At 39.6% G+C, this 15,674-nt stretch overlaps 1 protein-coding gene across 6 annotated transcripts in view; it reads right to left on the reverse strand.

Annotated features, from left to right (window-relative positions):
- The window catches only part of LOC144062592 (neuroligin-1-like), a 250,496-nt gene that overhangs the window by 21,894 nt on the left and 212,928 nt on the right, over positions 1 to 15,674 (reverse strand). For all 6 annotated transcript variants that reach the window (XM_077584129.1, XM_077584126.1, XM_077584128.1 and 3 more), the window contains one exon: positions 6,816 to 6,893. In XM_077584129.1, the coding sequence (XP_077440255.1) occupies positions 6,816 to 6,893 (78 nt within the window). The remainder of the gene's footprint in view (positions 1 to 6,815; positions 6,894 to 15,674) is intronic.

Consider the following 15,674-nt stretch of genomic DNA (forward strand, 5'->3'; position numbering starts at 1 on the left):
TGTCCCCTTATTTCCCCAAAATATTTAGATTACCTCTTCCAACCTCGCTACTCTGGCGACATAAGATGAACAAATAAGTCAGACGGATTTCTGTTGCTGTTTGTAAACAGCACATTCAAAACTGATGCACGAGGAAGCCGAGGACAGCAGCCAAACAGGAGCGAGCGTGTTAACAGTCCACAAACCAGGAGCGCAGGCGTTTGCACAGCTGAACTTGTATAATGTATGCAGACAAGCCACATGAATTGAACTCCTAACACGTCCGTCAAACAAGTCCACCAGTCCACCAATCTGTATCATGCGTTGGCACAGCTAAATCTGCATATGACATTGATAAAAGTCGCTTGCCTCGGCGGCTTGGCTGGCGGTCATTGGGCTACTTCCGTGAACACTGCAACGTGACGTTGTTTTGGGTGTACGTCACTCGACGTGTGCTCTTTGCGCATCATGGGCGCGTTGCGTTCAGATTAGATGTCGCATTTGTTTTTAGTACAGTACAGTACATAAAAAGATCAGATTTAACAAAAAATCAAAATTGGGCATCATGCAGTGTGAACGTAGCCTTGGATACCTTTAGAATTGCATATATGGCCAAATTCAAATTTCATCTTGACGTGCGTCATTCTATTCACTTACCTGATGAAACATTATGGTGCATTTGGACTTTTTTTGGTTGCAATGTCCATTTATATAAATCATTTGTGAAGTGACGTTAGAAATGAGGAACTCCGGGTTATTTTGAGGCAGGATTCCTAGACGCACTGCTAGTTAAACTCGGCTAAAAACACGTTGGCTAAAGATGCATTTGTTCTAATAATTGTTTATTTTCCTGCACTTCTATTACAATTTAAACTTTTGTGCTCCTGGGAAATGAAAATAGGGACCTCAAGGAAGTTGTTTTTGGAGAAATCTCAAAGTCAACATTTTTGTTCATACAATACATTTTTGTGTCTAGCTAATGTTGCCGACATGCAGACCCTGCCAGAGCAGGTCACAAATGGGCTAAAATTAAAACTTATAATATGCCCTTTAAAATTATACCAAACACAGCTCTATCTCTCTCTCTCGCTCTCTCTCGCTCTCTCACTGAATCTCAAGTCTAAGACTGTTCAGTAAATATTATTCAAACATTTTCTGAGTTTCTAAAAAAAAAATCTTACTTTTGTGATGAAAGGCACTGATTTGAATCTCAATTAGGCTGTTTTGCCAATAGTTTTCAAATAAACAAAAATTATAGCAACTTTTGATCAATCCATATCAATTTCACACTTTTTTTAACCGTTTTTTTTTTTTACCGATGTAAGCCCCACTTTTTCCGATCAAACCATACCCACTTCTGGTTTAAGCTACCCCCCCCCCCCCCCCACACACACACACACACAAATACAGATAGAGATAATTTAGATGGTTGAACAGATACAGATAATGTTGTACTCGCTCATCACTAGTTTTTTGTTCTCTCTGTTATTCCTGGCTTTGTTGCCAGTGTTTTGTGTTGTTTGTACAATTCGGACCGGAGACAATAAACCTTGTTGTTACCTCCTACCTGTCTGCGTTTTTGGGTAACAGACCAAAATAATTTTGACGCGGATTGGTTTGTTTCAATCATCTGATATTAAGGCCAATGGTTGAATCTGGTTTGGTTATTGTTGCACACATGGGTGTTATAAAAATAGTGGAATATAAAACGTCCTGAAGGTTAGCCTAGCGTGCTACTCTCTATATTAGCGACATTAGCTAGCTGCGCCAGACACCATAGACATAATAGTAACATAGAGTAAGCCATGTGTTTGGCTCCAATAAATTCATAATAGTAGCGGTTTTGACGTGGATTGGTTCGTTACAAACATCAGACATGCAGTTATGATCAGTGTTGGGCAAGTTACTTCTAAAATGCAACATATTTCATATTAGTGATTACTTGCATTTGAAAGTAATCAGTTTCTTTACACTATTACCGTCTATGTAGAGCAGAGGTGGGCATTAAGGGCCGGAGCACTGCAGGTTTTGCATGTTGCCCTTCTCCAACACAGCTGAAATATGTTCAGCTCATCAGCAAGCTCTGCATAAGCCTGATAACGATCTTGTTGATTACAATAAGCTTGTGTTTGAAGTGAGAAACTTTCAAAACCTGCAGGTCTCCGGCCCTCGAGGACCGAGATTGCCCACCTCTGATGTAGCGTAAGAAGTAGGAAAGAATTAATAAAGCAAAACAAAACAAAACAAAACAATAAAACTAAACAAAAAACTTTTTTTTTTTTTAAAGTAACTTAAAAGTAACTTAAACTTGAGTAACTCACACATGATTGTATTTGCAACATTGACATTCAAAAGAAGGGCTGACGGGTAGAAACCATGGTTAAGTCTGCACACTCCTTGCTAAGTTCATCTTGAGTAATGTCTGGGTGTAAGTTGCAGCTGGTACCAATCATTTGGAATTGGTAAATTGGTTCCCGGACGCCACCAACAGGCCCACCCAACCAGGCGAGCAGCCAAGGCAAGAGCATGCTCGTTCACCTGTAGCGTCTTCGCTGACCTTGGATCAGCTTTCACACATTTTGTGGCTTCCAGAAAAGTAGACCTGCTTGCATTCTTCCCATTGTGTCCACAGCAATGTTCACTCCATTTTGGTCAGTGCAGCCACCACTGTTGCCAGCATCCGATGATGCTTAGATCTTGATACTCCTGAGTGCTCACCAAGGCCAGCCCACCCAGCGGAGTAGCCCCCGCTAGCTGCATCCCGGAACCATATTTACCAACCCATTGTTAATATTTACAGCAGATACATTGCAGCCACAATACAACCTTATCACGACAGCCTGGCATGTTACAACAAATGTCCAAACAGAAATATTGCCAGACAATGTTTACATTCTTACAGGAACAGCAATACATGTTATCAATGCAGGTCTATAAACAAGAGTTAACCTTGGCAGTGTCAGCAAGTAATCATATGCTATATTTACATTATTCAATTCATGACAGCTCCAGTTTTGGGTTAGTTAGTAATATGTTACAATAATTTAATTTGTGTAAAACATAATCCACAATTTAATGGTGTGAGTTACTGATAGCAGTTATTGTCTCTCAAACACCGCCAATTCTTCCACTCTTTTCATAATCCATATTTTCTTCTGAGAAGATGAGTCTTCTTTTGTTTGGATGAAGATCTGACAGTCTTTTGTCCATTTGTTCTCGATTAATCCATTCTATCTCAATTGTCGCGCCCTTCTGGCAATGTCAGCATTTTGTTTGGTGAGATTTTCGTTGCCGTAGACATGTTTATCTTTAAGCTTGTAGCTATCTCTCAAAAGAGCAATCTTTTTCTTCCTGTCAACAAACCTGATCAGAACTGCCGGTGGTCGTGTCCCCCCAATTGGAAGCGAAAAGCACATCTGAATGTGCGCTGGATCCACAATTAATCCCAAATCTCTGATTGAGTTGTTACTTGCTATTCCACAGTCTCGTTCACTGAAGCTTGGTCAGAATCAACTGCACTTGTGCTGGCCGCAGCTCTCGCCCGAGGGCCGCGGCTTAATCTGTATACCAGTAAATATCACATCGTTGATTCAAAGATTCTGTTCCAAATCATGAAAGAAAAAGTTTATAAAACTGTGGTGAGACCAGCAATGTTCTTTGGTCTGGAGACAGTGCCAAGGAGGAAAAGACAGGAGGCAGAGCTGGAGGTGGCAGAGATGAAGATGCTGAGGTTCTCTTTCGGAGTGACCAGGATGGATAGAATCAGGAATGAGTACATCAAAGGGACAGCACATTTTAGAGGCTTTGGAGATAAAATCAGAGAGGCCAGACTGAGATGGTTTGGTCATGTCCAGAGGAGAGATAGTGATATATTGGCAGAAGGATGCTGAGTTTCAAATGCCAGGCGGAAGGTCTAGAGGAAGACCAAAGAGGAGGTTTATGGGTGTAGTTAAAGAGGACATGAAGGTATTTGGTGTGAGAGCAGAGGATGCAGAGGACAGGGTTAGATAAGGCAACTGATTTGCTGTGGCGACCCCTGAAGGGAAAAGCCGAAAGGAAAAGACGAAGAAGACTGTATATATTTATGTATATACTGTATGTGCTTTCACATTGGATGCCATATTCTTGAAGTACTGTATTTAACTGCATTTGATGTAATCCGTTTTAAATATTGGTAATACAGTGGCACTCATGACTCAATATAACGTTACTTGAGTGTGCGTGCATGTCTCTGCTCTTCTCCATTCCGCTCCCAATTAGTCGAATGCGTAATCAAATACTACAAACTCGGGGGGAAAAAAAATTCACACTCGACTTATTTTTTAAGGAGTGTCAAAAAATGCATCACAACCTGTCACTCATCTGGGCTTTTTCTATGCAGACCTGCGATTTCCTATTGTGTACCTGTTCAATGAACACACTTTGAGTCCACTGCAGGGCCAGAAGTGATTGTTGCTTTTTCTTCTGCTTCTCTGCGAAAAACATTTGCTCTTGTTACAAACCATCTTGTCCGTCATGTAAGAATTTTTTTTCCATATGAGTGCTTTTAGGTGTTCAATGCTGAAGCCTTAATTAGCTCGTTATGCTTCTCAACGAGGAGTGCACAGCCAGTCAGCGCTTCAGTGTTCGGTGCGTGAAGCCTCTCGTACACAAACTGAAGGAGGCATGCTGCTTTTATGTGTACCCGCCTTTAAAACAGAGTATCACATATATATCACATATCACATCGTTGACTCAAAGATTCTGTTCCAAATCATCCACTTTTTGTTCCAAGGTGAAAATGCGTTGATCTTTTTCTTGTGTCTCTTTCTTCAACTGCTGAATTTCCTGCAGAAGTGGTTCGATGCTCTTTTTCATTCTTTGAGTTTTGCAAGAGAAGATTTTATCTCCTCAATTTCGTCAGCTCTTTTTCTGCCAGGCATATTGCAGCACTGTAGTTAAAAATCCCAATGTCAACAAAACAGTTAGAAGTCACGAGCGAGTGCAGAAGCAAGTACAGATGCATCTTTCCTCGACAGATGCATCCTTGATTTTTTTTTTTACATCGGGGATTAATTTATTTAATTATGATTTTGAGATTTTAAAAAGAAAATGAAAAGTTTGCAACCAGAGCTAGCAAAGTTAACTTATAATGAGGACTTTTAACTAAATATCGTGCGGTATAATGTTAAATATTTTTACTCTATGGTGTGAGATCCATCCTTTGATCCATATTTGTATCAAGATGTATTTTTTCCTAAATATACATATTGGAACTGATATTTGGTCCGGTAAATAAATAATCCCAGACTGTACACCATAAATAAAATTATCAACATACTAAAATTAATTTACATACAAAGGACAGATGAGTTTATATTTCCAATGTGTGTTACTCTTATCAATAACATAATGTATTTTTTTATGTATGTAAAGAAATTGACTAAAAATAATAGTGATAGATAAAGTAAAATTGATAACTGGTCTAACATAATGGATGGATGGGTGGATGGACGTGTGTAACAAAAGCAAAAATATCTATGTATGTTCACACTGCAGCCCAATTCAGATTTTTTTTTGCCCATTTATGCGACATGTGTCTGATGTCTCCCCACCCCAATGCAGTGATAGGCTACAATTCCAATTTCTTGTCTTCTTCTTCTTTATAAATTGGATATGTTTATTATGCGTCTGCAAAATGAACGCAAAGTAACATTGTCAAATTTTTATTTGTCTTTAATTGAATTCCATTTGAAACATGAAGCATTAAGTTAACATTTGTGGCAGCCCGGCAGGCGGTTTATTTATTCCGCGAAGCAATGACGTCACGTCAGCTTTAGTAGACGTCTCGAACTCTTCATACGTTGCCTCATTTCCCCAAAACATTTATTGTACCTTCTCCTGTCTCACTACTTTGGCGATATGAGATGAAAAGGCACCGATTTACATGTAAATCCATGTGATAAGGTGATCCCCTTATCATTGACATTAACATTCATCAGTCGTTTGAGCTTTTTCTGTGTATGCTAAGATTTCCAACTGTGTGCGTGGTCATTGGACGCACCTAAAGTCCATTGCGGAATGCGAGCGTGTTCTTGCTTTCTTTTTGTTTATCTGCGATAAATAATATTGTCTTCCTAATGCATTTATTGAAAAACATTTGCAACCGCGGCAGATACAGATTTTTTTCGGGGGTAACTACTTTGGCACAGCACCACCTCCAAAGTGTGTGTCAAGATGATTCACTCCTCAATACACTAAGCATGGTTTTAGGAGTCAGTTGTAACAGCAAAGTTAACTTATTACCCACCCAGTGTCTTTGGTAAAGCCCATATCTTACTGAGCAGCACAGGATTAAGAGGGTGTGTGCACATAGCGAGTGTTGCTTTTTTGGCAGGCTTCAAAGCACAAGCAATGAATAAAAACAACACAAGCAATAATGCTACATGGCTATGAGCAGCGCGAATGCCGCGGCTCACAAATGAGAAAGAGAATTGCGTGTGCTTATGAAGACCCGATGGTGGTCACATACGAACCAAAATGTTTAAACTGGTTTTAAAAGACACTTTACAGGCTCCGGGTGGCGGAGTGATGTAGGCGGCGTGTTCGCTTACCCGGGAGACCATGTTCGTGTGTGTGGGTGAGTGAGTGAATACAAAGAAAAAAAAGCCAGAGTGACAGAGTGAAGCAACGGACCAGCGCGAATGTTGATGACGTATGTAAACAAACACGCATGTACATGGCTGAGAATTATCGCCTCTGACAAACTTATCAAGCTATTTTTTTTTATTATTGTGCAATTACTTGATTTATTGCATATCGTGACAGCCCTAACTGAAAGGGGAAAAAGTTCATACCTTGGTGGTAGTGGGAATAAGTGGAGTGACATCATTGAGGCTGTGCAAATGAGGAACCAGTTCCAACCATAAATTAACCTGAAAATAGAGAACAGAGAAAATGTAAGCAGAAGGATTTGAATCAGTCTGTTTGTAGTGTTTGAATGTGAGTTTTTAACTTTGTTTTACAGTGTTATACAGTGGCACTCATGATTCAATATAACATTACTTGAGTGTGCGTGCATGTCTCTGCTCTTCTCCATTCCGCTCTCAATTAGTCGAATGCATAATCAAATACTACAAACTGGGAACAAAATAATTCACACTTGACTTATTTTTTAAGGAAAGTGTCAAAAAATGCATCATAACCTGTCACTCTGTCAGTCATCTTTTTCTATGCAGACCTGTGATTTCCTACTGTTTGCCTGTTCAATGAACGCACTTTGAGTCCACTGCAGGGCCAGAAGTGATTGTTGCTTTTTCTTCTGCTTCTCCGCGGAAAACATTTGCTCTTGTTACAAACCATCTTGTCGGTTAGCTTGCCGTGGCTGTCAGTTATGTAAGAAAAAATGTTCCATATGAGCGCTTTTAGGTGTCCAATGCGTGAAGCCTTAATTAGCTCATTTTGCTTCTCAACAAGGGGTGCACGGCAGTCAGCGCTTCAGTGTTCAGTGCGTGAAGCCATCTTCCTGAGCCTCCTCGCGCACAAACTAAAGGAGGCGTGCTGCTTTTATGTGTACCCGCCTTTAAAACAGAGTTGGCGGGCTGTCTCGTATTTATTTACCGGTGATAAAAAAAATTTTATACCGAGCCGTTTTTGACAACAAAACATCGAGGTACGGTACTGTTACCGCTATCCCGTGCAACACTAGTTGCAGCTTTGATAATTCCTCATTTATAGTTAGCTAGCAATTGATTTACGTCCTCAAAAGTAACATTTTCAATATAGTGATTAGGTATGCCCAGGATTCTTGCCCCCCCCCTCCCTCTCAGATTCTCACCACTCTGCCCACCCAGGGCGGCAACCATCTTGGCTAATTGATTAGGTATGCCCAGGAGAAAAAAAAATTGCCAATAGGTGGCGCTATCAGTACGAATAAATATAAGCTCGTAGATGTATTCAGACCTGGCCTTTCATCAAATGTGTGAAATTTTGAGAAGATAGGATCATCTGGGTTAAGTTATTGCAGCTTTTATTGTCACGGTGAATCATCAGACTTCGCAGCACCGTAACGGCCACGCCCTTTGGCGAAAAAGTTACAATATTCGGTGTTGGGCATGATTAACATCTTAAGGCTTTTCTGACAAAATTTCAACTAGATCTCTCAAACGGGCTTGGCACAATGGATAAAAATGTAAAGTATAACATTTCTTGTCTCCACTAGGTGGCGCTACATGTATAACTGAATATTATCATAAATATGTTTTCAAGCCGTGGCTATTAAGATGCATGATAAGTTTGGGATTTTTTGGAGCTTGTACAGCGGAGTTATTAAGCATTTTCTCTTTTTTGATGAAAGAAATATTAAAGGCAACATTTTAGGCCCCGCCCCCGTCATATAGTATTTCAAAAAGTCACGATTTTTTCCCCCAGTTGTTGTCCCAGGTTTTGAGATGATACATGCCAAGTTAGAAGTAAATCGGATGAAAACTGTTGGCAAATGGGCAAAAAGAATGACCACAGTGAATGTGCAAAATGGGCACAATGGGCCAAAATTGGACATTCAAAAATTCATACCTCACTTCCTGCACATTTTAGGTAATGGCCTCCAATGACTCTTTTGTGCGTCCTGGGGCACTACACGTGCCTGCCAATTTTTGTAGCCCTAGGTCAAACGTGCCAGGATTGGTGCATATTTTTCCACGCTAGGGGGCGCTCTATGCTATACGCTATAGGCAACAACATAATATCAAATTTTAGTTTTAGTTTAGTTAATTTTGAGTGTGCAAAGTTTGGTGGGTTTTTGTAAATGTTTAGGTCCAAAAAATGAGATTTATAAAGATTATAAAGAAGAAGAACGAAAAACAATAGGGAGCGTCATCCGCATATAGTGCAAATTTATTAATCGTGTCTCCTCTCATAACCCCACTGATTTTGGTGTCACTCCTAATAGCAATAGCAAGAGGTTCTACGGCTAAATCAAATAGAAATGGTGACACACAGCAGCCCTGGCGCATCCCTCTATGCAGCAGAAAAAAAAGATGATATTAGCCCATTTGTTTTAACAGCTGAAGTAGGGTTGTCATAGAGAATTCTAATCCAGTTGCAAAATAATTTCCCAAATCCAAATTTCTCCATGATTTCATGTAGATACGCCCATTCAATTCTATCAAATGCCTTTTCAGCGTCAAGTGACAGAATTACCTCAGGAGATTATGATAAGTGATTAGAATAAATTATATTAAAAAGTGGTGAATAAGTGTTGAAATCACATCGATCCAACGATTTGCAAGCGACTTAGTTACGATTTTATAATCACAACAAAGAAGATTTATGTGTCTAAAGGAAGAGCAATCAAGTGGGTCCTTGTCTTTTTTCAATATTAAGGATATGGTGGCTTGAGTGAGGGGTTGGCGGTAGGCTGCCATAAACCAAAATTTCATACATTGATTTCAGGATAGGCACTAGATGCAAACATGCACTTTATAGTATTCAATGCAAAATCCATCATTTCCTGCTGCCCGACCAACCTGCATGAAATTAATAGCATTTTGTATCTCCTCAACGGTGATAGGTCTATTGAGTAAGGACTGGGTAACCGAGTCAAGAGTGGGGATGTCCAAATAATCTAAAAAAGATTGAATTGTACATGCGCTTGAATCTATGTTCGAAGAATAATCTGTTAATCTGAATAATACTTTTGAAATTGACTATTAATAAGTTTCGGGTCACGTGGATATATTTGGACCAATGGTGATCTCCGTAATTATTGGCTATTTGACGAATAGTTTTTGTTTAGACCTAAGCAAGTTCCTCCCTGCCTGTTGAGTAGAAAAATCATTGAACTCTAACTAGAGCAAAGTGCGCTCTTTCTGTAAATCAGATGAAGTTTACTAGACATTTTTTTTTACCAATTTCCAAAATAGACTGTTCAATCTCAGAGAGACGTTTAATTACGCAGTTTTTTTTTCTGATGAGCTATGTAGAAAATTATCTGACCTCTAATGTAGGCATTATGGGTCTCCCACAGAACGCCTCGCAACATGACTGGGTTATCATTTGTCTCCAGAAAGAAGTCTATTTGCTCCGCAACAACATTTCTAAAGTCAGCGCACAACAATATAGAAGGGTCTAATTGCCACGTATGCCGGGGATGAACGTTATCCTGGAAGTAGATATCCAATTGCTTCGGAGAGTGATCCGATACAACAATACTATGGTATTTGGGAATTGGTGACGCGTGACATGAGACTATTATTAATTTAAAAATAGTCAATTCTCAAGTAACTTTTGTGGACAGGCGAACCTGGATGGAGTTTTCTCCAAGGATCAACTCCACTGTAAGAATACATAAAAACCCGGAGGAAAGCACCAGATTTTGATAAGGGGTTACCAGGTTTGGGATTGGATTTATCAAACTGTGGATGCAGCACACAGTTCATATCCCCAGTATCGACGCCAGGTAAAGAAGCAAGCAATCTGGTGAAACACTGTGGCTCATCCCAGTTGGGGTTATATATATTTATAAGGACAACTGGAGAGTTGCAAAGTTTTCCGATTAATATAATGAACCTGCCATTGGAATCCGTAACCTTATCAGAGAGAACAAATTGGATTCCCTTCTTAAAAAGAATAGCAACACCCCTTGAATTGTGATTAAAGTTGTAATGATAGACTTGGCCTATCCAGTTATTTCTCAATCTCGTCTGATAGGTAACCTTTAAATGTGTTTTTTGTAGAAAAATGATGTCTGGTTTAAATGAGCTCAGATGATTAAAGATTTTGTTACGTTTAACTGCAATACCCATTGCAAATATCTGTGCCATCAATACCTTTTACTGAATGGTGAAGTTTAGCAACATAGACTTAGGGCCAAAACAATAACAAAAATAAACAAGAAAAAAAAACTCTTGGTATTTTCCCCCACAGGGCATAAGCCAAACAAAGTAGATTGCGCCATCTCCAGACGAGCACACCAGGGGTGTATTTCACAAAGCAGTTTTAGTCAGAACTCTGGGTCAAGAAACCCTGAAATGTGGGAAACTCTGCATTTTCTGTTTCAGAAAGGGAGGTAACTAAAATCAGAAAAAAATAGGTAACTCTAGCCTTTTTCATAAAAATAGGTAATTTAAGCTCTCGGTCAGTTACCCTAGCAACATGTTCCATGAACAAAACCTGGTCAGTTGCAGGTTTTTCGCAATGAACCTTGAGGTTTTCTCTTTCCCCGCCTCCTTTCAGCCACACACAAAATTTAATTTCCTCATTCATAAAGTCCGGCGAGTTTTGGCAAAAATATGCCTATAGTCTATAGCATAAAGTTTTGTCTCGAACATGGCATGTCCTTTTGACAATGACCGTATTGATGAAGGTGCCACATTATTGCGCAGGGAATTAAATATTCGCCATGAGATTGTTATCAGACCACACATAGATATGCTGGTATTTCCGGACAGTTATCTTTTTGAGCGGTATCGTTTCACATCACAGTCCATCATCTATATCATACAGAACTTAATCCATCCTTTCATTTGCAACATTACTGGCGCCGTAGTCATGCGCTCACATCACAGCATATATTGTGTGTTGTGCTCCGCTTTTTTCTTATAACCGTTTGAATAATGTCTTTATATTTCATCTTAAGTCAAGTGCGCTTCTCCCACGCAGGATTGCACCTAAATTAAATTAATTAATGAGTTATCATTCAACAGGTTTCCCCTATAATGTGATTGCAATGGACTACATTTAAATGTACGCATTGACCTGACACCCGAGTAGCAACGTTCTCCCATGCCGCCTTCCTCTATGGGGATCCGCTGCGGTGTTGCACTTTTTTCTAAAGACATGTTCAAATTCGCCGTATGATCGCATTAAGATTTTCAGTTGAGAGGGTTAAAAAATAAAAAAACGCAGAAGCAGAGGGTGGCGCTTCCCCGTTGCCATGGTGACTTGACGAATCGTGGCTCCATTTATGTGGACTTTTTAGTGTAGTAGCAACGGCAGGTGAAACTACTCTGCGTTGATATAACTACCTCAAATCAGCTGTCCTGGAACCAAAAACGCAGTTTCCTTTTTCATGGCATGTCAACTCGCTGTTCAGGGTTAGTCTCTGTGTTTGTTGAACATGCTTTGTGAAATGGACCCCAGGAATAGTAGTTAGCAAGCCTCATAGGTCTCAGCATGAAAGGAAAAAAAAATGTTGAAAGGGAATTGTCCTCAAAACCGAAATGTCCCAAAAAGTCACTTGAAATGACTGCCATAACATACAAATATAAAATATAAACAATAGTAATGATTTTGAAAAAATATCTATAAAAAATATATACAAAAAATATATAAATAAAAATAATAATAACTAGAGCTGCGAGCAGTTATAAAGGGCCCTCGCAGCCCGGGCCACTTTGGGGTACTTGCACATTGGGGTACAGGTACATTCAAGGTCGAATTTCTTTGAAAATGGCATAATATACCTGTACATATGCATTGTTTTTATATGTTTTTGCCAGGTGTGCTAATATGTGTAAAGCTCAAAGAGTTTTGGTTAAGACCCAAAAATCAGCGTCCGTTTTTATTTTGGGGAAATAAGTTGCCCTGATTGGCATTTTTTACAGTACATATATACACATCATCGTTAGTTTTACTCATAGCACAATATTTGTATTGCTTGTACTGTCCATAGAGAGCATCATGAATAAATAAATAAATCAATCAATACATAAATAAATAAATAAAAAGTACATATGTATTGATAAGTCTGATTCCACTGAACATTTTGAGTGGTGGAAAGTACAAAAATATTCATAAATGACTTAGTTATCACACTTACAAAGAGTATGCAAATTTTGGACAAAATATCTGATGTGTCGTAAAAAAAATTGTATCGACCCAAGGTCTAGGTGGCACTATATTTATAATTGACCATTGTCATACCTTTAGGTCGTGACTATAAACGTACATGTGAAGTTTGGGATTTTTTGAAGTATGTACCAAGGAGTTACTACGCATTTCGTCTTTCATGGCGAAGGAAATATGAAACTATGCATCGTCCGCGTTCAATATTATTTCTAAGGGTCAAGATTTATTTCCCCTGTTGATGGGCGAGGTCTTGACATGGTCAAGGCAACATTTGAAGTAAATCGGCTGAAACGTGTAGGAGAAATGGGCAAAAGAATGCCCCCTGTAAATGTGCAAAAATCTGCAAAAAATGGGATATTCAAAAATTCATAGTTCACTTCCTGTTCCTTTTAGCATTATGGTCCAAGATACTTTTTTTCGTAGGTGTTGGGCTCCCTCATATACCAAAAAATTGCAGTAGATCTTGCTTAAACGTACAACCGGGGCTGTTTTGTTAAAAAATTAGTAGGGGGCGCTAGTGAGTCATTTTTGTAAAAATCTTACAATACATGATAAAATATTGTTCATTTTGCCAGAACAGATGTGTGCCAAGTTTCACGAGTTTCCGTGCATGTTTAGGCCCTCAAAATTGGCCTTGTTTTCTTGGCAAACAGTATGTAGCCCCGCCCACAGTGATTCACGAAAAGTCGCAAACTTCGTGTTGTAACATCATGAATATGAGGTAGATCTGGTTAACCCGGTTGGAGAACAACATCGAAGAAAAAAACATGTATTTCATTTGGCCAATAGAGGGCATTATGACTATGATGAAATATAAGTTCGTAGATGTATTCAGGACTGGACTTTTGAAATTTTGAGAAAATAGGATCATCTGGGTCAAGTTAAAGCAGCTTTTATTGTTACGGTGAATCTGTATTTGCAGTACCGTCATGGCCACGCCCTTTGTCAAAAAGTCACAATAATTGGTGTGGGGCATGATCAACATGTTAAGGCTTCTGTGACAAATTTTCAACTGGATCCTTTTCACGGGCTCGGTGCACTAGATGAAAATATAAAAAAAAATCTATTTTTGTCACCATTAGGTGGCGTTATAGCTATTAGATAGATACAAAATATTATCATATAGATGCCTTCACGTCGTGACTATTAACATACATGAGAAGTTTGGGATAGGTCCCCAAAAATGAGATAGTTTACAAAGAAGAAGAAGAACGAAAAACAATAGGGGACCTCACAGTGGTCGCTGCTCAGGCCCTAATAAATATAGTGAATAATAATAATAATGATGATAATAATAATAATAATAATAATAATAATTGAAGCAAGAAGGAAGGTAGATTACACACGTATTAACTATCAGTGAACCAATAAGCGAAGTGCGCATCTCGGACCGCTCAGTGCATTGTGGGTAGGGGGGAGGGCGTTACCCAGCTACCAAACAGTAGTCAGGAGTAATGGAAAGCAATGGAGACTTAAACGATTTCAACCGCATGAAATTTGATGATTTAATTAAGCGTTTTTGTAGTCGCCATGGATTGCCTGTTACAACAAGGACATCGTTCGGCAACAGACAGAAACAGAAAGACAAACTGGTTGCCCTTGCATATGCTGCATCGATCCAAAAACTACCGGTCTTATTGACAAAGGAGGAAGAGAGAGAAAGATGACGAAGTCATTGTTAATTGTTGGAGACAAAGTAACTTCTGACCCTTTGAAGACAAGTGGCTGGAAGAAGCCCATGGTTTGAAACTTTGGCTACCTTGCATGTTGTCAGCCGATATTACTGAATGTGTGCACTTTATTGGGAGTTGGATCGAGGACACAAAACTGGGACGCGATCAAGAGACGGGTAGGATCTTTCTTCACTGAAGGGGTCAATTGGGGCTAGAAGCAGGTTCCTAAATGACCGACACTCCATTAGTTTTGTTACACGTACGTCCGCTAGCATGTTTCGTGATGCTTCCGTCTGCTCCCTCGGTTTCAGGATATTGACAAAATGAATGTGTTCAAGAAATTCGCTATTTTAGCCTTTTTCTTTTCTGGCTTAAAATTGGGAAGAGTGAACGGAGGTTTACAAGCGTACACTTCCGTCTTCTCGAGCTTTGCAATGGTGTTTTTTTTGCCTATAAACTCCATTAGGACAATTAAAAATTGCACCAAATGCACTTGTTGTTTTGTCACTTAAAGCTGAAAGTCGTTTAAACAATGCTTGCAAGCTTTAAGGTGTGCAGTTACGCAAACACTTTCAGCACTCCATTCGCCGCCATTTAAATGACGGCTTTGTTTGGTAGCAAGTTTTTTTTTTTACTTGATTTTCGCGCATACGCAACTGTATGCGCACTTCGCTTATTAACAAAGATGAACCCGTATGAGGGAACAATAACGCACTAACCATTAAAGTCTACTTCCTTCCTTGTCAGTAGAGAGAAATGAGAAAGGGAAAAAAAAGACACAGGTAGAACTGCAGCAAGGATTGACATGTTGGCGTGAGGTAAACAACCTCTCAGTTACCCAAGTCCCCCGGCTGCAAGTGTCTTTGAACGTAATCTTTCGCTTTGGCCAGGTTGACAAAAGATCTTTGCTCACCGTTCGTGGACGTGATTTTCAACGTCGCAAGAAACAGGAGACCAAACCTGGTGTTAGGGCAGCGGCTCAGCAAATCCCGAACTTCTTTGAAAGTAGCTTGCCGCTTCCTCAGCCACCGTAGTCGGGGAAGATGAAGTACCGCTTGTTGTCGTGGTGAATGGGGTGCTTGCTCGCTGCTTTCCTCAGGACATCCATCTTCTCCTGAAAGTAGTGGAATTTTACAATAATCAGCCGTAGATCTCCTTGTTTGAGCTTTGGCTGCAAACTCCTGTGGGCCCGGG

The sequence above is a fragment of the Vanacampus margaritifer genome, chromosome 13 (genome assembly GCF_051991255.1).
Source record: "Vanacampus margaritifer isolate UIUO_Vmar chromosome 13, RoL_Vmar_1.0, whole genome shotgun sequence".
NCBI lineage: Eukaryota > Metazoa > Chordata > Actinopteri > Syngnathiformes > Syngnathidae > Vanacampus > Vanacampus margaritifer.